We start from the raw sequence: 25,890 nt of genomic DNA, 5'->3' as shown, positions 1-25,890 counted from the left end.
TTTCATTAGTATTCTACAAAATCAAATAAACTGTGATTTTTGTTGGATTACAATTGTGTCATATTGTTTCACATAAATTATAAATTGTTATAACATTATTTTACATAATAATACCCTTACTTATAGCTGAGTATATTTTACATACCATGCATACCATTTATACAAATTACTTTAAATTGTTAAAAATTAAGATAGTTAATTATGTTTTTGACTGTTATTGCATTTTTATTATCATTATCATTTTTAAGTATCATTCATAAAGTATTTTCATCTTTAAATAATTTATATTTTAAGATTTAACAATAAGAAATAAATGTAGATATTTTAATTTATTATAATTTGTAAATTTGTATATTAAATGTTTTGACTGTTAATACACGTATGCTTATATATTGAAACATATTTACAAATTTTATTAATACATTTTAATTAACACAAAGAAAGATTTGAATAATTGCTCAATTAGAATAGATGTACACTTCAGCCCCTTGTGTAAAATAAATAAAAGTGTTGATATTAATGGTTTTTAAGATGAGTCGTTATGAAATTTTGCTGATTAATTTTACTAGACTTATGATTTATGATTATAATGGGGTGCTAAAACCCTAAACTTATTTACTAATACATTTTATGGAAAGAAAATGTTTTACCTTGCCTGATATTTCAAAAAACTTATTAATTTATTATAATTGTTAATTTTAAAATAATATATAAAGTTGATAGGAAGTTATATAATCATGACAACAAAATAAATGTAAAACTGAAGTTTGATATACTAATATTTAGTATCATACACACTATATCTAATATAATATTGTTTTAAAAGTAAATTGATTACACTACTAAGACAAAAATTTCATATCGGCTCTCACTGGATTCACTGTAAATGTAAAATAAAAACAAATTATTATTTATCTATTTACTTAAAAAACCTCAAATGTGAGAAATTATTACTAACTCAGAAATATATTTGATGATAGGGGTTTCTAGTGGTTTGTGTTTTGTACAGGATAAAACAAATGGAGCTGCGTCATCGGTGTAATAGGTCGGACAACAACCAACAAATGGAAACGTTTCAAATTCTTCAAAAACCCAGCGATAGCGATAACAACGAATCGATCAGGAATCAAAAATGTCTATCGGCTATACCAACTTTCTTAGTTATGCTGATCGCGATGATAATTCTAAATGTGTTTGTGTACTACATGGACAGCAGACTACCGGGTATTATCGAAACGAATTCAACTAATAATGTATTTGTTGCAAAACGCGCTATGTCCACATTAATTAAACTTGCAAATATAGGTCCCAGGCCCGTTGGTAGTTTCGAGAACGAGAATTTAGCGTTTAATCTTTTTAAAACTGAAATCGAGCATGTCGAGAAAGAGTTAGATAACGTAAACGATATTGTTGTGTACAACCAGAAAGTTACCGGGTCGTTCATTTTGGACATGAGAAATTGGAAATATTTATTAAGTTACGAAGACTTGCAAAACGTTGTTGTTAAAATCGATCCCAAACAAGGTGCGAGCGATGCGATTTTGTTAAATTGTCATTTCGATTCGGTGCCGGCCGGGCCGGGCGTAAGCGATAACGGTGTGAACTGCGCCGTGATGGTAGAGCTGTTACGAGTATTGACGAAGAGCAGTGAGCTGAGGCGACCGGTCATATTTTTGTTCAACGGAGGCGAAGAGATAATTCTGCAGGCTTCCCACGGTTTCGTGACCCAACATCCGTGGTCACAGGACGCGAAATACGTGATAAACCTGGACAGCTGTGGAGCGGGCGGCAAAGAAATAATGTTCCAGACCACGGAGCGCGACTCGTATCTGGTGGACGTGTACGCTCGCTCGGTGCCGCATCCGCACGGGCAAGTGATGGGCCAAGAGCTGTTTCAATCGGGCGTAATACCGTCCGACACGGATTTCCGGATATTCAGGGATTTCGGCAACATGTCCGGCCTAGACCTGGCGCATTACAAGAACGGCTACGTGTACCACACGGAATACGACAATCTGGACCAAGTGGAACCGTCGGTGTTGCAGAACACCGGTGAAAACCTACTCGAATTGGTCAAAGCGATGTCGACGCGCAACGCGACCACCACCAGCAAGAGCCACCGGACCAAGTATGTGTTCTTCGACGTACTGGGCGTGTACATGTTCTCGTACACGGAACTATCCGGCGCGTTTTTCAATTTCATAATCGTCCTGGTGTCGTTTTTCTCGGTTTTCTTGACACTGCGATTCGTCGCGGCCGGCATGAACCGCAGGGAGTACACTGTGCACCTGTTGACGTCCATCGTCAGCCCCGGGTGCACGCTCGTCCTTTCCGTACTGTCATGCGCGCTAGTTGCGTTCATTTTGGACTCGCTGGGATACTCGATGAGTTGGTACGCCCACAAAACGAACCTGGTCGTCTACTACGCGACGGCGTCGTTGACCACGCTGTCCGTAGTGGTTTTCCACCCGAAGAAGAATCGGTCGAGAACGGACGCGGAGTTGACCATATCCGCGTTCAACGGCATCCAATTCTTCTGGACGGTGCTGCTGTTCTTGTCCACCATGGCGGGGCTGCGGTCCAGTTATCTGTTTATGGTGATGGTACTGTGGCCGTCGGCCACCAACTGCATTCTGGGCTTTCTCGGCGCACACCGGACGCCCGGACTGTGGATAGCGGTCTACGCCGCATCGCTGCTCGTGCCTATCACGTTCGTGTTCTACCTGACCCAATTATTTGTGTCGCTATTCGTGCCGATCACCGGGCGCTTCGGGCCGCACGTCAACCCCGACTACATAGTCGGCGTACTGATAGCGATGTCCACGTATGCCACGATCGGCTACCTGTCGCCGGTCTTCGCGCTGGTGAAGAACCCGCGCGCCCTGCTGGTCGCGGTGGGCACGCTGGCCCTGCTGTCCGCGGTCGCAATCGTCGCCACGCCGCTCGGATTCCCGTACTCGGGCGGCGCGGTGCTGCCCAAGAACCAGCGGTTCGATGTGACTCTCACGCGGCGCACGTTCTACGAGTCGGATGGCTCGGTGCGTCGCAATGACTCGGGCTACCTGATCGTCAACTGGGATAGGCAGAGCCCCGGCTCCGTCGCCAATTCAGTGCCCGAGATGGCCCGCGCCGTTCGCACGGATTGCGCCGCAGAGCTTCTATGCGGCATGCCACTGGTCGGCCAGTTGGTTTACCACTCCAGCTGGATTCCTCATGTCTCGGCACGACCCGCAGCCGACAACGTGGCGGCGGAGTTGCCGTCGGCCACCAACACCGAGGTCGTCGTAACCGGCACGGGCGATCACCGCCGACGTCGTATGCACTTCAACATCACCGGGCCGGAGAGGATAAACGTGTACGTCAGCCCCTACCCCGGTACACGGTTGACGTCGTGGAGTTTTTCGGGCAAACCGGAAGTGACCACCACGTGGCAGGGCCACGATGTGTACGTGATACGGCACTCCAGGGCGGGCGAAAGTGACGTATGGCGATTTTGGTTGGAGCACGAGAGCAGCTACGGGTTCGACGAGAATACCATCAACGTAACCGTGGCTTTCAACTGGGTTGTACACAAACGTTTGGTGTTAGTCGACGCGTTTAGGACGTTTTTAGATTCGTTTCCGCGGTGGGCTCATGTGAACCACGCTGTCGCTAGTGTCGACGCATTTGTTTATTAAGTATACTTACACATCATACATAGGTGCAGCCCAATAGGCACACTCCGTATATTGTGTCTTCGTGAAATATTTCTATGAATTATAATGTTCCCAGGCCCTATATTATTATTTTCTAATGTTATTAACATTGTCGCTCAAATTTATGTTTTCCCTTTAAACGCGTATTTAAAGACTCTACCTAAGGATTATTTTATCAATGAAAATTGCAATTCATACATTTACATCGAGGTTTGCCTTTAACAAAACGTAAATACGCGTATATAATTATCATGTATTTTTTATCAATGTAACAAATACTCGGGATACCATTTTATTACATTATATGTTTATTATACTAAATGAATTTGTAAATGTATTACTATTGAAAGTCTCTTTCGATTTTAATAATTATAATAGGTTATGTTGTTCCATAAACTCATGAAGTATGTTCAAAATATTATTTTACCTATATATATTTTATACGTTAAGCAATTAAGTGCATACCTACTAATTATTTATTATTATTAAACTAAATTGTAAAAGCGATATGTCGGAGTTTTATAAAATAAAAAGCTACCAAATGTTGTATTATGTAGAATTAAAGACATTTTATAAAAAATGTACATAATTTTATAACGAAAAACGATGCAAAATATAATTTGAATTCTTAAATACCATAGTGTATTAAATATATAAAAATATAAATCTTTTTCTGAACTACAAATATCTATTAAATTTTAGTCGTGTAAATAAATAAAAAAATCTTCTATGAAACAGATTTATGGTACCGTACCATTAGTAGTAACTTTCATTATCTACTTGATTTTATTTCTTATCTGTTTATAATTTCAATGTTATAATATACAAAAATTAATTATTCAATAATGCATATAAATACCAAATCGAAATTCTTTATTTTAGAACCTGTTTGCACTTCACTTTTAGTAGACTGCAATAGAAATATTAAGTACAACAGTTAATTGTAGCTAATTATTATATAAATACGTTAAATCGCTTTTTAGAAAATAAAGAGACATATACCATGTATACCTACAATTTGTTTTTGTTAACTTACGAGCATAATAATTTAAGTTATAATTGTATTAATTATAAAACAAATATCCATCAAATATATCATGTATGTACAGCTAAGTGTCTGAGTTAATACTTAAATTACATAATTTAATATTCTCCAATACATGTCTTTTGAAAATAGTTAAGGAAATTTACTGTTAACTACCATAATACTTATTTTAATTATTGCTTTATTATAATTTAATATTAATACTGTATTGCTATAAAAGGTATCTTGTTAAGATTTATTAAAAAAAAAAAATCGTCATTAATTATTAGCAGTCAGTGTTGATAGTACCTACTTACAAAAAATAATGACATGTTCATAAAACGATTTCTTTGTGCAAACATGTAGTTGAGGATCTCGGTTTCCATAGACAAAAACTAGGTCCTTTAATAATAAAAATGATAATATCCTAGTAGTATTTATAGACTTCGAATAATTTATGAAAATACTAACTTTAACATTGAAATTGTAAAAAGTCAGTTTCTGTGAAAATTATAATTTATTTATGGTTGAGTTATCATTTGAATTTTTTTTTTCATACATTTTTTATGTACTTACTACTTTTGCCACGCATAGAAACGATATGTGTATCTTAGCAATTATACAACATAATAGCATAATAGCATAGTTTATTTTAGTTAAGTCAAAAGTAAGAACATGATTTTGTAGATCGAAATGAACATTTTTCAGTATCTATTGAATTTGATTCAGAACAAATTAATTTCACGAAATGGTATTAATTTATGCAAAATAAAACATAAAGAAAGTTGTTTCTCTTATTTATTTATATTTTCATTCTTGGAAAACTTTTTGATCAATTATTAAAAACCTACAAATAGCGCCATATAAATAGGTTTAAAATTAAATTGTATTTTGATTGAACTGTGGGCCACATAAGTTTTCTAATGATTTTTATTTTCCATTATACGCTTATGGACATAGCATTCGCCAACATTTTTAGTCAACACTAACAATTAAATAAAATAATTAATTTCTTTTCTTCGGTTCTTAGAAAGTATTGCCTGTGGATATAATTTTTCTTGAAATGTTGAACCTAAAATCTGTGTTAGGTGACATGTTTATAGCGGCTACTTTATTTTATTCGGTTTATTCCAATTATCCTAATAATGATTGGGTAATTAGGTACGTAGTCAATAGTTGCAAGACTATATTATATATATATATATATATGTTTGACAGCACAATAATACGCAAAATAAGTAGTTGGCACCGTTATTATTTACGGAAACGAAGAGAATTAGCAGCCAAACGGAATACCAGAATAATATTACCGTTGGCTGCTTGCACGTGAAATGTGAATTGAAAAAAGGCGCGCTACTTGAAATCATTATAGTTATTTTGTTCAATAATTTTCACCATATTGTTACGTGCCAACCGTTTGATCCGTGATTTCAGTGTTAACGTCTCAGTCAACGCTTGGTTGTAGGTGTAGTGAAGAATAATTAAGACTCTTTATAATAATTTAATTTATTAAACTTATAAAATTATTCTAACTACAATTTAGTCCAAACTAGTCCAAACGATTTAGATTATAGAAATTATTCAAGTCCTAACAATTGTAACTTATAAAAATAGTTTGAAATATTTCTAAGTCCGGACCATGACATACACTGACGTGAAGGTGCTCAGTGCAGCATAGTCAAAACTCGTCTGATTTGCCCTTGTTTTCGGGTCCCTTTTATATCTGATATATGCATGTGTGTGTGTACATGAAAACTGATAATAAAATAAGATAATTTCCTATTGATTGTGAGTGTGTGCGCGCTCTCTCCGGACCGTGACATAATTATTGACGCAGATGCCCAGGATGTGGTCACTACTATTTCGATTAACTATTTTATTTCAATTTCCCATAAAAACGTTTATGTGAACCTTTTCACTTGTTCACGCTTGTGATTTCGATATTCTAATTCCTTATTGTAATTTCCAGTGTAATAACCACGTGAACACAATAATCTAAAACGGCCCATACACGGTCAATAATATTGATTAATATTTGATATTTTCAATAATATTGATCGTGTATTGGCAGTATTGAAGGATTGATCAATAATATTGAACAAATTAAAAATAAATTAATAAAGTAAATTTGAGATCTTCAAATGTGTTACCAGTGGCTAAGTAACGCGGAGTCAAGGAAAGTCTTGGCTGGCTGAAATCGATTCTCGCATTATTGTATTTTGTTTTTTTTATTAATGGAGTGACTTAAGTTAAAAGTTCATCATAGCCTGACTTGTTCATTCTTAATAAATATTCAATAATCTTCAGGTTGGTTTAACCGTAGCTCAGATAACAGATTTTCACAATTATATTTATTTCGCTTTTGCAATCTCTCATTAGCCCAAAACCTCTGTTTCCGTTTTTTCTTCCTTTTATCAAGAAAAGAAATAGCTAGAGCAAGAGCTATTATAGTATTGTCTAAATTATCAGACATAATTGTTTATAATTAAAATGAATAAATTGTTTAAAGCAAATTTAAATCTGATTTACTATTTTATAACGGACTTGGTAATTTGATTATGATATTATGTTTAATAGTTTTTCAATAATATTGATACTTTGATGGTCATCGTCAATGTTCGTCAATATTTTTTCAATAATATTGAACGTGTATGGGCCGCTTAACTTATCCACAGTTTTGGTTTATGATGTTCACGGTAACCTCCTTGTGATGTATTTTATTATGTGACTACGCAGGACGCGACAATATATATTCCAACTTTATACTATCTAACCAGCTGTTGATTCAACGAGGCCGTTGCATCATCCGTTGGGTAACAGATAATTTTTACACATCCCACTCTGATGGTATCACCCAATCTAATCTCTTTTCTATGGTATCACCACAAAGGCGAAAATAGCCAGCTGCTGATAGGATATTATTCTGATGTCATCGTTGAATGTTATCAGTATAATTTTGTTTTTGTATATTGTGTTTTAACTAATTATTCTCCACAGGGCTAGAAATATTTTTTACTCTTCCGCTTTTTCTGTCAAAGTTAAGATTTACAGAAGAATTATTCTACATTTCGATTCATTACTGTAGCCAATAAGCGAATAATACTTTATTTTCGTCTTTGACATGTCATCAATGGAAAGTATCCTTTTAAAAAGAAATCGTAGCAACACTATTATTTTTTAGCATACGTGTTTATTGTTTCACGATTTGTGTTTGGTTAAAACTAATTTTATTGAAAATTATTTACCCTTAATGAGTTTTGTAGATCATTTATTTAATTTGAAGTTTGCTGTCAAAGAACTGGAAAGAAACTCAAAGAAATGCGAAAAAGAAGAAAAGGCTGAAAAATTAAAAACAAAGAAAGCTATACAAAAGGGCAATATGGAGGTAAATATTTATTATGCAGTTTGTATTTAAATGCAAAACAATAGATTCAAAATAAATAAACCGCTTTATTGGGTTATAACTAATATATTGGTTTTGTTTATTATGCTCAGACTTACTTAAATTATTTTAGACAAAACCATATAAAATTATGAAACTGCACGAACTAATGTGTTATGTATCACATTTTAAAAACTAATTTTAACTTGAGGTGCTGATGCTATAATTTTGATAGTTCCAATAAATCTTAATTCCTAGACCTTATAAATTCTCTAAAAAATCATTGAATTATTAATATTTTCTTGTAATTTCCCTTTCATGTAAACTTAACTTTTTATGAATTCGAAATGTATTTTAATTAATTAAATATATTATATTTCTAAAAATTTACTTTAATAATAAACATTTTTTACAGTGCATTTGAATTATTTACTAATAGTAGAGTCAATTTATGTTAAAATACAACATAATATTTTATGCTTAAGAATTATTACATTTTAATTTCTTAATAATTTTTAAAATTTCTTAAATTATAACAACTAGGTACCAAAACTTTATATAATAAATAATTTTGTTTTTAAATTATAGTATTTTATATTTATTTTTAGGTTGCTCGTATTCATGCTGAAAATGCTATAAGACAAAAAAGCCAGTCGCTTAATTATTTACGTATGAGTGCTAGAGTGGATGCAGTTGCATCAAGAGTTCAAGGTGCTCTTACTACAAGAAAGGTTAGCTTACAACATACATTTTTATCATTAATTGCAATTTGTCAAATTAGTATTTTATTTAACTTTTAAATCTTAATAAATTATAATAAATAGTAAACTACTTAAAATTTAATAGACTCTTTTGAAGTATTTATAAATTTATGAGAACTGTATACTACTGTGTACTATAAGTACATTTTGTCAGTAAATTATTTATTTATTTTTTATCACTTAAATTATTGAAATTACTTAAAAGTATCTAAATTAATCATTTAAAATAAAAAATTGTAAGGAATTTTTATATAAGTATTATAGATAAATATTGTTTTAAAATCTTAAATGTTTTAATGAATCCTTATTTGTTACATTAAAAATCCAAGGCCAATAAAATGTATATTAAAATATATAATATTTAAAAAACCGATGGTTTGAAATCATACTAAGTTTTTCATTATAACATTTTGTAGTCAAACACTTATAGCCGCTCATAGCCAAACATACCTTTTTTATCCATTTTCTGATCTAACAAAATATGTATGCAATTTTTGATGCAGTTATAATTCCTTAAAAAAAAGAATATCCCCACAAAAGTCTCATTTAGTTGCTGAACATCTATAATATAATAACTGTTAATAAATATTAATTAATTTATGTTTTATATAAAATTATAATCAATTAGATCATGACTATTGTATATTTTATACTTCATTTAAAATATTTAATGACAAATGTTTGACTTGAATAATACGTTGAAGTGTTTTAAGACATAATTATATTATATACTACATTAAGTGAATGATGACATTTAGTGAATGTCAACATTTTGAATGAATATTAAAAATTTACCAACAACTACCGGTGAATGTCAACATTCACATCGATAATCGATAAAATATTGAGTTTTGGTGAATGTTAGAAATTTTTACTTAAATTTAGAATATAGACATTCAACAATTGGTGTGTGGTGTATCGTGTCATACGTAAAAATTGTGAATGTTTATAGATATGACATTTGTTTATACAATAGCTGAAGGGCGAACTATGTTGAGGTAGAAACATATAATAATTGTATAGTGCAGTGGCATAGCCAAGGGGGGGCTAAGGGGGCTATAGCCCTCCATGGGCCGTGTTTATATGTATAGTGTATCTTGACTATTTAATAAAATCAATGGATGCTCGTTTTAATCAAAGGCTTATTGATGTTATGCCACTTGAAGGACTTATTCTGGCCAATTTAAATATGTATGACGATGAAAATATTATTAAAGCTGCTAAAATATATACCCAAGATTTCCATGTTGATACCTCATCTACAATCAGAGCTGACCTGTTCATATGGAGGCAACAATTTATGGTTAATTTATTAACCTTTTGAGTGCTGTATTAGTTTGTAAAAATTATTTCATCATTATTCATAATTTTTTAAAAAATGCCAACATTCACCAAAATCAGATAGTGCATGTCAACATTCACCAGTGAATGTCTTCATCTGAAATGAAAATGACAATCACCAGAAATTTCAATGAATGTCAACATTCACCAAATGTCATTCACCTTAATATATATATATGCCTGCGATCATAATAAATTTGATTTAGATGACTAATAAGGATTGTGTGGTAGTATTCCAAATAGTAATAAAATATACTTCTACAAATATTAGGTCACAAATCATGATATTATCATAAGTATTATATATTTTATGTCTACAATTTCAAAAATAGAATGTACTAAAAATTAAAACAATTGATTTTATTTTTACTTTTTGCGATTCTTCAAAATCATATTTGAAAAAAAATTATTTTATTTTTAATGTTAGTCAAATTTATTTATTTTCAAACCATTAGGTTTTAAAACTTAAGTATTTTGTTCAATGAAAATTATCTTACTTTTATATTTATTTTAATTTATTTGTTTATCTAAAAATGAATGGAAAATTTAATTTATTATTTTTCATTCACAAATTGTATTAATTATTATTAGTCAATATAGTGCAAAATTCTCTAAATATAGAATTACTTTAAATATTTTGAAATATATACTGACACTATAGAATTGTTTTTTTTTTTACAGAGTATGTATTAATAAATAAAAAACTAAATATAGAATTTTTTGATCTCTTATGTATATTAAATTTTAAGGTAACTCAAAGTATGGGAGGTGTAGTAAAAGCAATGGATGCTGCAATGAAGTCTATGAATCTGGAAAAAATATCATCTTTAATGGATAAATTTGAGAATCAATTTGAAGATTTGGATGTGCAAAGTTCTTATATGGATAATACTATGTCTCAGAGTACAACCACAGCTGTACCTCAAGGTGATGTTGAAAATTTGTTGCAACAAGTAGCTGATGAAGCCGGGTATTTATATTTTTTACCTCAATATTTTAAATAAATTCTTATACCTTATCTTATTGCTTCTCTTTTTTTTTTTAGTTTGGAATTGAAATTAGAACTACCTACCAATCCTCAAAGTCTCAGTTCTCTGTCTTCTACTACGACAGAACAAGATGAGCTTACACAGCGCTTAGCTCGTCTTAGACAAGCTGAATAAAAGAGAAAAATACCCGGACAAATTATTATTATGCTAGTTCTAATTTTAACACTTTTATTGGTGATTTTAAAATTCTTAAATTGCAAATTTAAGGAATTTAAAAAAAATATTCATAATATTATTATTATTCATTAAGAATATTTTATATTTTCATTCATTATATATTATATTTGGAACAACCAACACTCCATTTTATGCCTGTGAAAAATGATATTTGCATTATTTTCAATAAAATATTGGTATTAAAATGTTTATTAAAATAGTTAATTTATATCTATATTTCAGTTTATTTAATATATATTATGCATTATGTATATATATATATAAAGCATACACGTTAATACAGTATATGGTTATTATTAATTTAATAGTGTATAAAAGCAATATTATATTATAATCGATTAAAAACTATTAATCAATTATAAGATTTCATAGTTTAAACTCAATATTTTATTTGATTATTTAGGTTTTTTGAAACATAAAATATATTTATTGATTACAATGTATTAGCTTATTCTATTTTTATAGAACCAATAAATAATCATTTTGTAAATTGAAGAAAAAATATTTTATTCCAAATATGGTTGATTTTGATCTTTAAGTTTCAATTATTATCCATTATCAATTAGAATCTATATATATTTTATATTAAAGGTAAATATTTAAATATAGATTAGATAATAATTGTTTTTTTTTATTGAATCATTTATTAAAACTTGGTATACATTTTACTTAATATTCCATTGAAGTCATGGTTAGTAGGAACCTATTACTAGGGTACTAGGAACCTAAAAACACTAAAAATCAAGTGTATGGAATTATATCCTTAAATGGATTTTCAAGTCATATCTTATTAGGATTATTTATTCTTATATCTTAATTCAATTGTTATAGGTATACTATTTGTTTTGTCATTTATACTCAAATTGTACAATTATGTAGACAATAAATAGTTACTAAAATTCAAAAACAGTAAACTCATTTGTTAATAATTTAATTATTTGTTGTATAAATTGTAAGTATGTTATTTTTATAGTTATATGCTAGAAAATTAAACTTGAAAGAAATAATACCTACTTGTGATAATATATACTATTTTGTAGAAATATTAATAAATTTTATTGGACGAGTAAATATTTCAAAACCATAGGTTGGTTTTTTTCAAACATAATTCCTAATGTAAAATATTTGATTTTTTTTTTTCTTAAGAAGATTTAAAACTACCTTGAGTAATAAACTATTATCTTTATACATGTTTTATTACCTTAAAAATTTAATAATGTATTATATAGTAGATGTTTGATTTAATGTACCCAATGTTTGATATTTTTCAAGTGGCAGAAAATAGATGGATTAAATTTGTCATAAACTTAAAGAAGAAAATAACTAGCACTTTGAAACACTGTGTATACATTTGTTAATAATTATACCTAATATATTGTTGGTATTTCTTGAGTGTTATTACTTATTGGGTTAATATACTTAATATTGGTTAGGAATAAAAGGCAAAAATATTTAGTCACTCCTAAGTTCTCACTCTGTGTTTATAAATCTTAATAAATACATCTACTTTATGTAATTAAATGTCTATCCATAAAAATAATGTATCACTCAGTAGAATTTGAAGGATATGAATCAACTAATGTCAGTGAAGATAATGTGCCAATTGGATCTTTAGATTACCTTTCTACAAAATATGAGGTAAATTATTTTAATATATGAGATAAACCACCATAACTATACTATATTAGATTGATAAAGTAAATTAATGTTTTCTGTGTATTATTTGTTTATAGAAAAAATAATATTTATTTAAATTTTAAAACTTAAAATTAGAATTTGATTTGAATTTGTTTTCAAAATAGATGACCTTCACTGGTAGTGAAGATTATATAAAATAAAAACATAATAATATATATTAAATCTATTGTTATAGTGTATAAAGCTATTTATAGATGCAATTAAAAATATACATTGTGTACCCAGTTTCAAATTGCATGCATTACAAAGTAATACTGAAGTACTTCCTAAATAATTTAAATTCATTATTCTATCCTAATTTCTTTATTATATTTTTATTATTCATAAATACTTAATACTTATTTTTATTAAGTTAAAAATATTTATTATTTATAACAATTCCTTATAACTACAATAAACACTTTATTATGTAAGATGATACATCTACTATCTGAATAGAATATTATTTTTGTATAGGAATTACAATACATACAAATGTAATGAGGAATAAGAGAAATGGAGCATATTTTTATAATATTCATTGAAAGAACTGTAAAAAACTAAAAAACACATCATTTGACTTATAATGGTTATAATATTTATATTAAATTCAAAGTGAATTAAATTTAGTTGATTATTTTCAAAGGTATATATTGTGTATCTACATAGTATATAACTACTTATTTATTCTATAAATAAAACAATTTTCAAAAGCTCATCGGTTCACATAAAAGCGTTTTTATGGTTCATATCAAATAAAAAAGCCGAAACTCCGGGTCATTGTCAATTTTTATGATGCCAAAGTGTATAGCACTAGTTTTATTATTCATTATGTGCTATCCATACATGTATTTATCGCTTTAGTATAATCAATTTAAATAAACATTGAATTAAATTAGGCCATAAAACTATAGTGGCCATAATATGGCCAGATGGCATACAGGTATTATGTTAAATTTCATAAATTACATTTATAGATACTATTAAGTATAGGTAGTTAGTTATATTAGACATATAAAATTATAATTTTTAATTAAACAATATATGCCATAGCGTATATTCCTTTTTTTCCAGAATTTAACAAAACAAACATAATGTATTAAATAAAGCCTACATAGAATTATTAGGTAGGTACCTATTTTGCACAGATGTTTATCCTATTTAATAATGATGTACTTTTGTTAGTTTCATCATTTTTTATCTAATAAATGTATTATTGAAAAGGTATCATAATTATTTTTAGATTTATACTAAACTAATTTTATTTTTTTTCTAATAAATTTATTTTATTACAAAAATAAAAATAATTAATAATTAGTTTTCTTTTCGTGCTCATAAAGGTTTTACAAAATAGGTAGGTATTCATTTTTCAGGAAAATATTTTAAAAACTTCAAAATTCAAACTATAATGAGTGGTAACCATTTATTAAAAATTTTGTTGAAAATGAGATTATTTAAAAATGAAATATTTTAAGCATCACTTAGTTCCAGAGAAATTTAGAACGCCACGTTTTTTATTTAATATATAAACTATTACTTTTTCCATATTCTTATACAACTATTTCTTAAAAAATCGTGTTAATGGAAAATTTATATAAATAATAATATTTTGAAAACTTTATAGTAGAATATTTGAAACTATGTAAACAAAAAATATGGGCTTCTACATCCAAATCCGTACGTTATTGTAAATTTAAATATCCTTAATGCTTATTATACTAAATTGTGTAAATTTTATGAGTATAAATATTATAAAAATATTTAAAAAATAACCAATATTATGCATAAAATGTTTGTAGCCAATGATTAGAGGGAAATTATGAAAATTATGAGCAAACCAGTGTCGGTGTCAAAGTCTAAAATCACAAGAACTAAAATTAATGCAATGACGAATTGTTTATTGATACACAAAAATAATAAATTAAATTAATTCAAAATAGTACAAATTTTTAACTATAAAATTAACATGTCAAAATATTTGCAAATTGTTAAGATAATTGGTTATAAGGTTTTTCAAAGTTTGGCCAAATATGTTCATCCTATTTTTTCTCTCTAAATATGAATTATGGTCACTCTACTAGCATCTTAATGAAAGTTATAAGGAATGAAATTATTTTTATTTTAAATGTTTTTTTTGTAAAAATGTCTTAGTTCAAGTTAAACTATTTTAAAAAAATTGTTTGATTAAATATTCCTCGTAGAAAAGTCATGTTTTATTATATTTATTTTTGTTTTGTATATTTCAAGAGTTTAGATTATGAAGTAATTGAAAATGAATTATACTGCAAAGAAGAAGAAAATAAAGGATATAGATATGTCGTACAAAAAGATTTTTCTAGATGGATGACATTTTTTTGGATAGGAGTTATAGTTGCTTGTGTTGGAATAATCATTTACATTGGCATTGAAGTAGGAACAAATTTTAAGTTCAATATAATCAAAAAATGTATCCTTTATTTAAAATAACTAATTAGGTATACTTACTGTTAAAATAAATTATTCATGTATAATAATAATGTTAGTTAATAATTATTATTGAAATAACTACTACAGCGGAGTGCAGAGATCTATACTGTACTTTTATATGCTATATCGTATTCAGGATAGTGATGCACCTTTAAAGTTAAAAAGTTTAAATTATGCTGTTTATAATAAATTTAAGTTATTTTTACAAAAATTTTGTTTGTGCGTTTCAGAAAATATTAATTTCATTGTCTTCATACATATTTACATATTCACTTAATTTCAAATATTTTCACATATTTACATTCACTCAACTATTTTAACCATGTCACATCATTTATTCTGTACTCAATCTTGATTTCACCAGTTTAACACAAAATCAGTTTAATAAGTATTAATCTGATATATATATATATTACCTTATATTATAGTAAAAGCCCGAGTTATGATTAATCCTATTAGTAACTGGTACATTCTAGGATACAAGATAAATATTAAAACCTGAAAATAAAATAAATTTCAGACGTAAAAGTCTTAATGAGATATAATAATTTAGATTGGTTTAACTAAAGATTAATCAGCCACTGGAATTCCACCGTAATGATGAACAAAATGCATAAATATTTAAATGTTAAAATCATGAGAAACAAAATACATTGATCTTAATACAGATTTTAATTTCAAACACAAAATGCCGTTTACAGCTACCTATATATTACCATAAGCTAGTATTTTAATTTTTTTTTGTCCATGGTTTATCGCAAATACTTAATAGCTGGTTTACCATGAACCTATGTAGTAAAATGTATTGGTATGCAATTCTTAACATTAAATAATTTAGATTTTGATGAGAGTACACTACAAAATAATGGCATGCTTAAACCGTATTTGGTAGCACTTATACTTAATTCTGTTCCTTCAGTAATTGGATCGTACCTCATAGTTTATGTTGAAGTGAGTACAATGCATTATATTATATACTCTATAATATACTATGGTAATAATTAAATTACTGTTTGTTTATTATATGTACAGCCTATGGCAAAAGGTTCTGGTATTCCTGCGGTGAAATGTTTTTTAAACGGAATCAAAGTACCAAGATTGATTAGATTGAAGACGTTAATTGTCAAAGTTATTGGTGTTATTTCTGCGATATTAGGTGGCTTGTGGGGTGGTAAAGTAAGTTTATTATTTAGTTTATAATATAAAATAAGATTTAATTTATAATTTCTGGGAAAAATTCTGATTTAGTATTTATTATTTAACTCAATAATTTCCGCAAATGTTGTTTTTAGTTAAATAAATATGTATGTATATAGACACGTACATATTTGTTTAAACAATATAATATATTATATAACACTATATATAGTGCTCACGATCGTTCGAGATACCTACTCGTATTACTTTTATCACTACTTACTAGTAGAGCGTTTATTACTCTACTCTAGAAGAATTGTGCAAAGATTGTAATTTAAGATAAAAAACCAATTCATTTCGGTTTTTTATTAAACTTTGTTGTTATTCAAAAATCATAGACATGGATTGGAACCGTACCGAAAAGAACCGGTTTTGGAACCGAAGCCCTTTGAATAGTGGGAATCAGAACCTCACCGAAATTCAAATTTACCCCCCCCCTCCCGGGGGAAATGAAAAACACCTTTTTTTTTTTTTTTTAATTTGCTTTCGTTCCACATTACAGCAAGAACGCCATTGTTAAAGATTATTATTTTTAACATGGATATGTCTTAATGCTGGGGGTTTCCGAAAATTTGTCGCGACACTGAGAATGTTGCTTATGCGATAATTTAAAATTTTGTATTTATAAAATATATTTAATCTCTTAAGAAAATATAAGGTGAATTTTAAGTGACTCTAATAAAAAAATTGTTTATTACAATGTAGTTTTTATACTTTTAAAAAATTATAAATCATTAAAAAAATTGAGTTTCTTATTTCTCTGATGGTGTAAAGACAGTCGAGAAGTCTTATAGTGTTAAAGTAATTTTTTTTCGTAACAGTGTGCTTCCTCTTTTCCTTCCCCCCCAAAAATTAAATACACAATCGGTCCCCTCCGAAATTAAAACTTATATACATCACAGATCACAGATAATATATAGATGTACATTATATAAACTTGTTATATTATTATTTAATCAATTTGTTTAGGAGGGTCCAATGATTCACGCGGGAGCTATTATAGCAGCTGGTATTTCCCAGGGAAAAAGTACAACATTCAATAAAGATTTGGGTGCTTTGAATTTTTTTAGAGAAGATCATGAAAAAAGAGATTTTGTATCTGGCGGAGCTGCAGCCGGAATAGCTGCTGCTTTTGGTGCTCCAGTTGGTACGTCATTTGACAAATACTATTGTATTCTAAGTACTTGCAAATTCATACAATGAAATATCATTAATTATTAGGAGGTTTGTTGTTCAGTTTGGAAGAGGGTGCTAGTTTTTGGAACCAGGCACTAACGTGGCGTATATTTTTCGGGTCAATGATCTCGATGTTTACGCTATATTCTGTTTTAAGTGCTTATCATGGCCATCCAGGTTAAGTCGACAGTTAATTTTCTATTATTTGAAAAAATGAAGTAAATACTATCTTATAAATACTTTATGTTACAGGTGATCTGACTTATAGGGGTTTGTTAAATTTCGGAAAGTTTGATGATTTGTCATATCATATATTAGACATTCCCATTTTCATTTTTATGGGTATATTAGGTGGATTAACAGGAGCATTATTTTGTCATTTAAATTTAAAATTGGTTAAATTTAGAAAAAGGTATTAATTATAATATTATTTGCAATTTTAATTCAGAATTGAAGATTACACATAATTTTATAAAATATAATAATTTTTGATTTTAATGTTCTATAGATACGTTGATACAAATTGGAAAAAAGTTTTAGAAGTTTTAATCATATGTTCAGCAACAGTAACAACAAGTTTTTTACTTATCTTATGGACTAATGATTGTAAAAAATTGGGTATTGATCCAACAGAATATCCCATTCAGGTATAAATAACAATTATAATAAATATTATGGTAAAATTAAAATTTATACGACATTTATAAAACTCATTTTATATTGCTCATCTTTTATAATATAGTCAATCAAATTTTATGTTTAATTTGTATTAGTTTGAATGTAAAGATGGTGAATTTAACGTTATGGCTGCTTTATGGTTTCAGCTTTTAGAGGGGGCAGTTCGGTCACTATTTCATGATCCTCCAGGTAATATTGTTCCTCCTTTGAAATTTTTGAAATTTTTATCTTAGTGTATGTTCTAATTTTGGCTGTTGATGAATTTATTTAATTTATTAAATTAATTAAATAATAAATAAAAATTCGCATTAGAATTTGATTAATTATACAAAGGAAAATGGAAAGATTAAAATATAAATATTTTTTAGGATTGATATTTTATGATTCTTCAAACAAAAATCTAATTGATTGACGTAATTTATAAATAGTATATCTATTGGTTAATTTATCTAGTTTAAAACAAGAAAATAGTAAAAAAAAAGTTACTTGATTTGGTTTTTTGTCTACCCTGTCAAATCATTACTTATTATTGTATTTTTTTAAATCTCAATAATAAATTTATAATATTTATTAATAATTAGCAGGACCGTCGTGAGAGAGAGGGGCATTGGGAATATTTTTCCCCAGGCCCAGAGCCTAATTTAGAATTTTTTAAGCTCGAGACAAGAAGAAAAAGTTCGTCTATTTTTATGAATTTTAAATTAAGTTATAATTAGTAAATATAATAACCAGTCAATACTTAATAGTTAATCAAACGATATTAAAATGTAGGTACATTTTTACAAAATCTTCATAATTTAAAAAAAAATAAAAATATCTAGCCTTTTTTTGTTTTTTTAGATAAGCCCTTGATCCTCATGGGGCCTGGACAAATACCCACAATATCCTTGCATAAATAAGGCGCTGCCCAGGTCCCAAACTTTTGGTGGCCACAAAATCCATTGCTTTTTATTTTTACCCCATAACCGCCCCTGGTTTCCCACTGTATAAGCTCTATGATTTAAGTTGCTCCAGGCTCCACTAAATTTAGCGACGGCCCTGATGATCATAATATCAATAAGAATAATTAGGTATAAGTTATTATTTATTTCATACTCAAAATAATATATAAAAAATATCTAAGTACTATTGCAGTTTTTTTAGTAGTTTATTTTTATAATATTAATATTTTTTTTATTTTAGATGTTTTTAATATAACTACCATAGTTTATTTTTGTGTTTCCGCCTATTTATTAACATTATTGACATATGGAGTGGATTTTAGTGGCGGTGTTTTAATACCTGGGTTGTGCACTGGAGCTGCATGGGGACGTCTTGTTGGTCTCGGAGTACTTAATATTTTTCCAAATACAGTATGATATTAAATTTGTATAGTATAATAAGTATTTAATACATGACTTTTACTTATAAAATAATGAAATAACTTTGTACGTTTTAATTATTCCAGAATATAGGTATATATTCATTAATTGGTGCTGCGTCACAATTAGGTGGAATTACAAGAATGACAATTAGTTTGACAATTATATTAGTAGAAGCAACTGGAAGTATAACATTTGGGTTACCTCTTATGATTTGTTTAATGACGGCTAAGTGGGTTGGCGATTTTTTTTCTGAAGTAAGTGAAAAACATAAAAAATTTAATAGTTTTTAATCGTTTTAATTTTAAATCATTTAAGTTTTAGCAGTTTATAATGAATACTGTAATGTTGATGACTCATTACTAGGCTTAGGGACTTCGAGCATTTGCATACTTTTTTTTATTATTGTTAAATATAGCAGAGTGCGAAATAAATTCATTTCTTGGTGCCATGATATCAGATCTAAAATTTGAATGTGCATATTTTTGCATATTTGATAGATTTTGCAGGAGAATGCTTATTTTAACATTATTATGCTTATTTTGCATATTTTGACAAATTTCTTAAATTTTATTACTTAAAATTAAAAACTATTGATACATATAATTATATATATATATTTCAACCGATCGAAAAAAAAATGTACTAAGAGGACTTAATACTTTCAGAAACATGCTATCTGCAAACTACCTCTCATATGTTGTTATAATTTTTGTGTTAGTATAAATAATACTATAAACCCGTATCGATCGTACAACCCGCTGGATATTGACTGAATTTCGATAAAGATAGTAATAGTAATAATAATAATAATAATAATAGTCGAAATAATAGAATAATAGATTATTTTTTTAGTGTTCAGTTCAGTCAATTATTATCCGTCGTTGTTTTTGCGTCTCGCAACCACACAACGTTGAATCATACGTAAAACGTTGTATGCGATAACTTGTAACATTGTGTTATGCCAAAAATACAACAGTTTACGAGTGGAAGTATCCGCATCGGATCCTGTTTGTCCGTTTCAGCTCCCTCCTTTCATTTGAAGGTGGCCGTGTCGGCTCCGATCCGATGCCAGTGGTATGGACGTATCGGCTCCCAATCAACAACATTATCTTTCCCATTTATAGGCTGAGGATTGGCTATGGTGAGAAGAAATTCTCAGTAGGCATGGTTAAAAATGTTGTTGGCGTTTAAAATAAAAAAATAATGTTCTTTTAAAAAAGAGTTTAATAGACTTAAAAAAATTGTGTTGATTTATTTTTTTTTGAATTTTAAAAATAATGTTAACTTAAGTAAGGTAAAAAATTAAAAAAATTGTGGTTTAAACTTAAAGGAAACTTTTTTACGTATTTCGCTCTGGTAATTTCTTCTTATTTAAATTGATCAATACATTTCTGAATAACACAACAAATCTTTTGCTGGTTGTTAGTTTTTTTCTAATATTCATGCTGCGGAGCTTTATATACGTATTAGCCTGTATCTGCTTCAAAATATCCATGAAATTTAAAATGTTAATATGAGCAGACGTGAACTCAGCATTACATTTTGCGTGGAAAGATTCGCAGCAGTTCGTGGGGCGATCGTCTAGTACAGGTTAAGTACTGACATATGAACCCACATTTCCAGGGGAATATTAATTTTTAATTTCATATACCTTTATATATGTGATTAACTAGCTATCAAAAAATTCGTTATCGAAACCGGACGCAATACGGCCATTCATCGGACGGCAAGGAATAGCGACCCGGAGCTGATACGGTATCATCCTTACGAGTAGCCGACTACAAAGTTTTGTTTTGGAGTTTAAAAATATATTTAAATCCGATGGACACATTTTATTTTGTTTACTATCTGGTCACTTTTTTTTTTTCCAATGCATATAAATGCATATTATAATGCATATTTTAACGATTTTAGAAGCATATTTGCATGCATATTTGTGTATTTTTTAGAGCTATAAGTCCTTAAGCCTACTCATTAACAACTAACTTATTATAATATCAAAATATTATTTTACTAAATATACATTAGTACCATAGATTATAAAAAAAATGATGCCTGATATTAAATAAGAATATCTATTTTAATAATATCTGTGTTAGTATTATGGTCATAGATAATCGTACTTAAATTAAATCGATGGTACTTATAAACAAAAAATTACTTTTATTTATGAATTTTGTCTGGATGGAGGGACGAGGAGAATTTAAAAAGTGTTTCATTGTTAGATACATAATTTTAATTTATTTTATGATATTTTTATGGAATAATTAAAAGTGTAAAATATTATTTTAATGTTTGTACATAGTATAATATTGAATAAATTATTTTTTAAGTTGTAACAATTTTGAAACGGAATACTGAAGGATTTTACTTGACGGGAGTGTTTTTTACTACAGTACTCAGTACCGTACTATTTATTTGTATTTTCTAGATTCAAACGAATTGTATCTTAAAGATAATAAATTAATTCTTAGTTAATTTCACTCTTGACATTTTAAATAATTTATGGGTGCATGGTATATCATTGATTAGCCAGTTAAATTACTCATCAGTCCCAATACTCATTGTCTATATAATTTAAATTTAATTTTGAGATTCATTATTCGTGAAGTATAATAAATTGGTAGATTATTTAAATTGGTAGTATAAAATATATTATAAAATAGAAATATTTATATCAAAAGTTATTAATATTTCTAGAGCATATATGAGTCACAGATCCAGATGAGTGGTATGCCATTATTAGCTTGGGATCCACCACCATTATCTTCTAATACTTACGCCAAACATTTTATGACGCATCCAGTTATTACATTTAAGATGATAGAATCTGTCGAGAACATTGTAAAAATATTAAAAACATATACACACAATGGTTTTCCTGTGATTGAATATGTTCAAAATAATGAATTAGTAGGTTACTGATTAACTGTTATATTATAGATTATTTGGTTCACATTAATATTTCAATTTACTTAATAAATCTAGGGGAACAATTATGAAAAATGCTATCTACGTGGTTTAATATTACGATCTCAGCTAATAGTTCTTTTGCAAAAGAAAATATTTGATAGGCCTCTGACTAATTATTGGGACTCAGTGACAGTGGATATTTTTAGAGAAGACTATCCTAGGTATTCAAGTATTGAAGTAAGTATTTAGTTTAAACTATAGGTATTTTTATATTAAACAATTTTGTCTAAACACAAGTTTTGTTTTAAATTTGAATTGATATTTAATACAACTATTCTTTTATATCTTATCAATTTAGATTATTCAAGTTATTATTTTATCTTAGTAATTATAATAATATAAATCTTTATAAACACCAAAACAAATTTAAATTTATTATTTTTAATTTATGATTTATTTTCTCTTACAAAAGTTTTTATTATACTATTGTAATTTGAAATGTTAAAAACTCTCAGTTTTATATTGTTTTAAATAAATTAATTTTTCAAAAGAAATGTACTTGTACGAGTATGCAATGCACATAAATTATTACATAAATTATTATTGTTGATAATTTCTATAAAATACAATATTAACTTATATAAAATTAATAGAAGTTAAACTCATTTTCTATTAATTTCTATCATGTATTAAGTACATGGGACTTAAAATATTATTATTAGTTTTTTATATTTTTTCATCATTATCATTAAAATTGTTACTAAAAAAAATGAATTAATTAAAAAGTGTAGACAATTCATAATATACAATGAGTAATGTACAATGAGTAGTTAGTAAATTATTGAATTTATATAAAGTACATTAGTAGATACCTGTTGATTGTTATAACCTTGTACTAATATAACAAATATTACATTATTATCATTATAGGATATTGAATTGATACAGAATGACCTTAAATTAACAATTAATTTATCAAAATATATGAATCCATCTCCATATGTTGTCCAGCATGTGAGTATACAACTTTTGTTTTATGTACCTATTGTATTTTGATATTTTCGTCTATAGTTACAACGAAATTCAAAGTACCTCAGTAATTTAAATAATTGCATACTCCATATTACATGCATTTACTTTTTTAAATATTATTTATTTTGAAAATACTTGTAATATGACATAAACTGATGTAAACATATGAATAATTTTTAACCAAAATTTTATAATTAATGCTCGTTTATAATGTATAATGCTATACATATTTTATACCTACACCATGATATAAATATATCGATATTACATTATAACTAAAATTACTTATTTTAAATTAATTATTACTCATATTAAAATATTAAATTTTCATAAATTAACAGGTTTAAAAATTGACTCTTAAAATATAAATCTACCTACTCACAAAAATATATTCCCAATCTTAATTGACACAATGAGTTTTCTTATAATCAATACTAAACATTCTAATGAAACGTATTTGACAGTGATATATATAGGCACATAATATTTATTTGGTATTTAATTATATCATTAACAATAATTATTTTTTTAATGGCAATATCTGTTTACCATCATATCTAAAATGTGTAGACACCACAAAAGAATAGTAGTATAATAATTCTCTAACTATCTTATAATTTGAAATTTATAGAGTCTTCTTCAAGGTTTATTTAGTTTAATTCAATTAAATATCTATTATAGCGCTTATAGAAAATATATTGTATAATGTATTGATATATACAACAATATTCTTAGAATACTTAGAATAAGTTTTGGTCCTTATTATATTTGATGTAGTTTCAAGTATTTTCAATTTAAATATAAAAATAAACGTATTTAAAAAATTATACTTACATATTTTGCTTCAATAATATTGAAGTCGACCAAAAATATTGTTCTAATGTTCTGTATATTTTAATTATGTAGACAATGTCAATGCCACGAGTTTTTAAATTATTCAGAGCCATGGGACTAAGACATATAGTTGTTATTAATGATTCAAATGAAGTAAAAAAACCTTTCTTTTAAAAACATTAATACTTTATATAAACAGCATAATAAGTATGTAAGCAGTTAAGGATAATTTTGTTTTTAATATTTTAGGTTGCTGGAATAGTCACGCGAAAAGATTTAGCTCGGTATAAAGTAAAAAGTCATATGGGTAAAATTAGTGTAAACGAACTTAAGTTATCAAATAAAATGGATTAGATAAATAATTTTTCCACAACAACTTTAAATGGTTTAATTTGCTTATAAAATTGGAAATTATTTTGTATGTATAATGTTAGATTTATAGTCGTCGATATTTAATTATATGTTTATAATATGTAATGAGTACTACGAGATAACAATACAATTCATTTAAAATTAGGCATAATTGCCTGATATGGATTGAGTAAATAATACTAACCCTTAACAATTCAGTGATGCTGTTGTAAGCTGGTCGTAGTTAGCATAAGCTTTGGTTTGTTTTTAACTTTTTTTGGAACTCATGTTTTGTGTAATATTTTTAATGGCTTTTATTTAAAAGAAATTTGCAATTTGTTAAATAGAGAAACAATAAGTAAATATGATAAACAATGTATACAACAATTTTACATGAGTGGCATGATTGAGAGAAGAGGCCCATTAGAAACATCCCCTTATTTAAAGTTAAATTACTGGCGATTGTCAACTGTACCCGAGTTTTTATCAAGTGGAAAAACGTGATAATTAAACTGGGCCTGAGTTTTTATCTAGTGTTAGGTTATATGTGAATAATTTACAATTATTGCACCCATGTAAAATTTAAAAAATTAATAGTTTTATTTTTACAAAATTAAACAAAATTACAATCTTTAATTTAAAATTAATTCGTTTCAGTCATATAATATAATAATTAAAATAAATATTATACTAAGAGACAAATAATAACATACTGTTGATACACATTCATCAATTGAAGTTTGACCTCTATTATATTTATTAATTCGATTTTG

General features: G+C 27.9%; 3 protein-coding genes across 4 annotated transcripts; all 3 read left to right on the top strand.

The window, feature by feature from the left end:
• Positions 1 to 1,019: 1,019 nt before the first annotated feature.
• LOC112693157 (endoplasmic reticulum metallopeptidase 1-like) lies at positions 1,020 to 3,677 on the top strand. The gene has a single exon (XM_025568094.1). The coding sequence runs from the start codon at positions 1,020 to 1,022 to the stop codon at positions 3,675 to 3,677; it is 2,658 nt and encodes an 885-aa protein (XP_025423879.1).
• Positions 3,678 to 7,642: 3,965 nt separating this feature from the next.
• On the top strand, positions 7,643 to 11,438 carry LOC112693176 (charged multivesicular body protein 1b). Its single transcript, XM_025568124.1, has 5 exons — positions 7,643 to 7,856; positions 7,983 to 8,104; positions 8,710 to 8,832; positions 10,953 to 11,173; positions 11,249 to 11,438. The coding sequence occupies exons 1-5, from the start codon at positions 7,841 to 7,843 to the stop codon at positions 11,364 to 11,366; spliced, it is 600 nt and encodes a 199-aa protein (XP_025423909.1). The 5' UTR covers positions 7,643 to 7,840; the 3' UTR covers positions 11,367 to 11,438.
• Positions 11,439 to 12,635: 1,197 nt separating this feature from the next.
• Positions 12,636 to 25,168, top strand: LOC112693179 (H(+)/Cl(-) exchange transporter 7-like). Of its 2 annotated transcripts, none has more exons than XM_025568129.1 (16): positions 12,636 to 13,067; positions 15,354 to 15,552; positions 16,411 to 16,523; positions 16,605 to 16,748; positions 17,739 to 17,916; positions 17,991 to 18,122; positions 18,198 to 18,357; positions 18,454 to 18,592; positions 18,719 to 18,812; positions 19,878 to 19,975; positions 20,071 to 20,241; positions 22,688 to 22,900; positions 22,976 to 23,137; positions 23,831 to 23,914; positions 24,839 to 24,919; positions 25,016 to 25,168. In XM_025568129.1, the coding sequence occupies exons 1-16, from the start codon at positions 12,969 to 12,971 to the stop codon at positions 25,118 to 25,120; spliced, it is 2,172 nt and encodes a 723-aa protein (XP_025423914.1). In that variant the 5' UTR covers positions 12,636 to 12,968; the 3' UTR covers positions 25,121 to 25,168. The 2 variants fall into 2 exon arrangements, with proteins under 2 accessions (XP_025423914.1, XP_025423913.1); XM_025568128.1 differs by having other exon boundaries at positions 12,969 to 13,067; positions 19,806 to 19,975.
• Positions 25,169 to 25,890: the final 722 nt, after the last annotated feature.

The sequence above is a fragment of the Sipha flava genome, unplaced genomic scaffold (genome assembly GCF_003268045.1).
Source record: "Sipha flava isolate LNK unplaced genomic scaffold, YSA_version1 81_pilon_pilon, whole genome shotgun sequence".
Lineage (NCBI taxonomy): Eukaryota > Metazoa > Arthropoda > Insecta > Hemiptera > Aphididae > Sipha > Sipha flava.
This window is presented reverse-complemented; position numbering and strand designations above follow the sequence as displayed.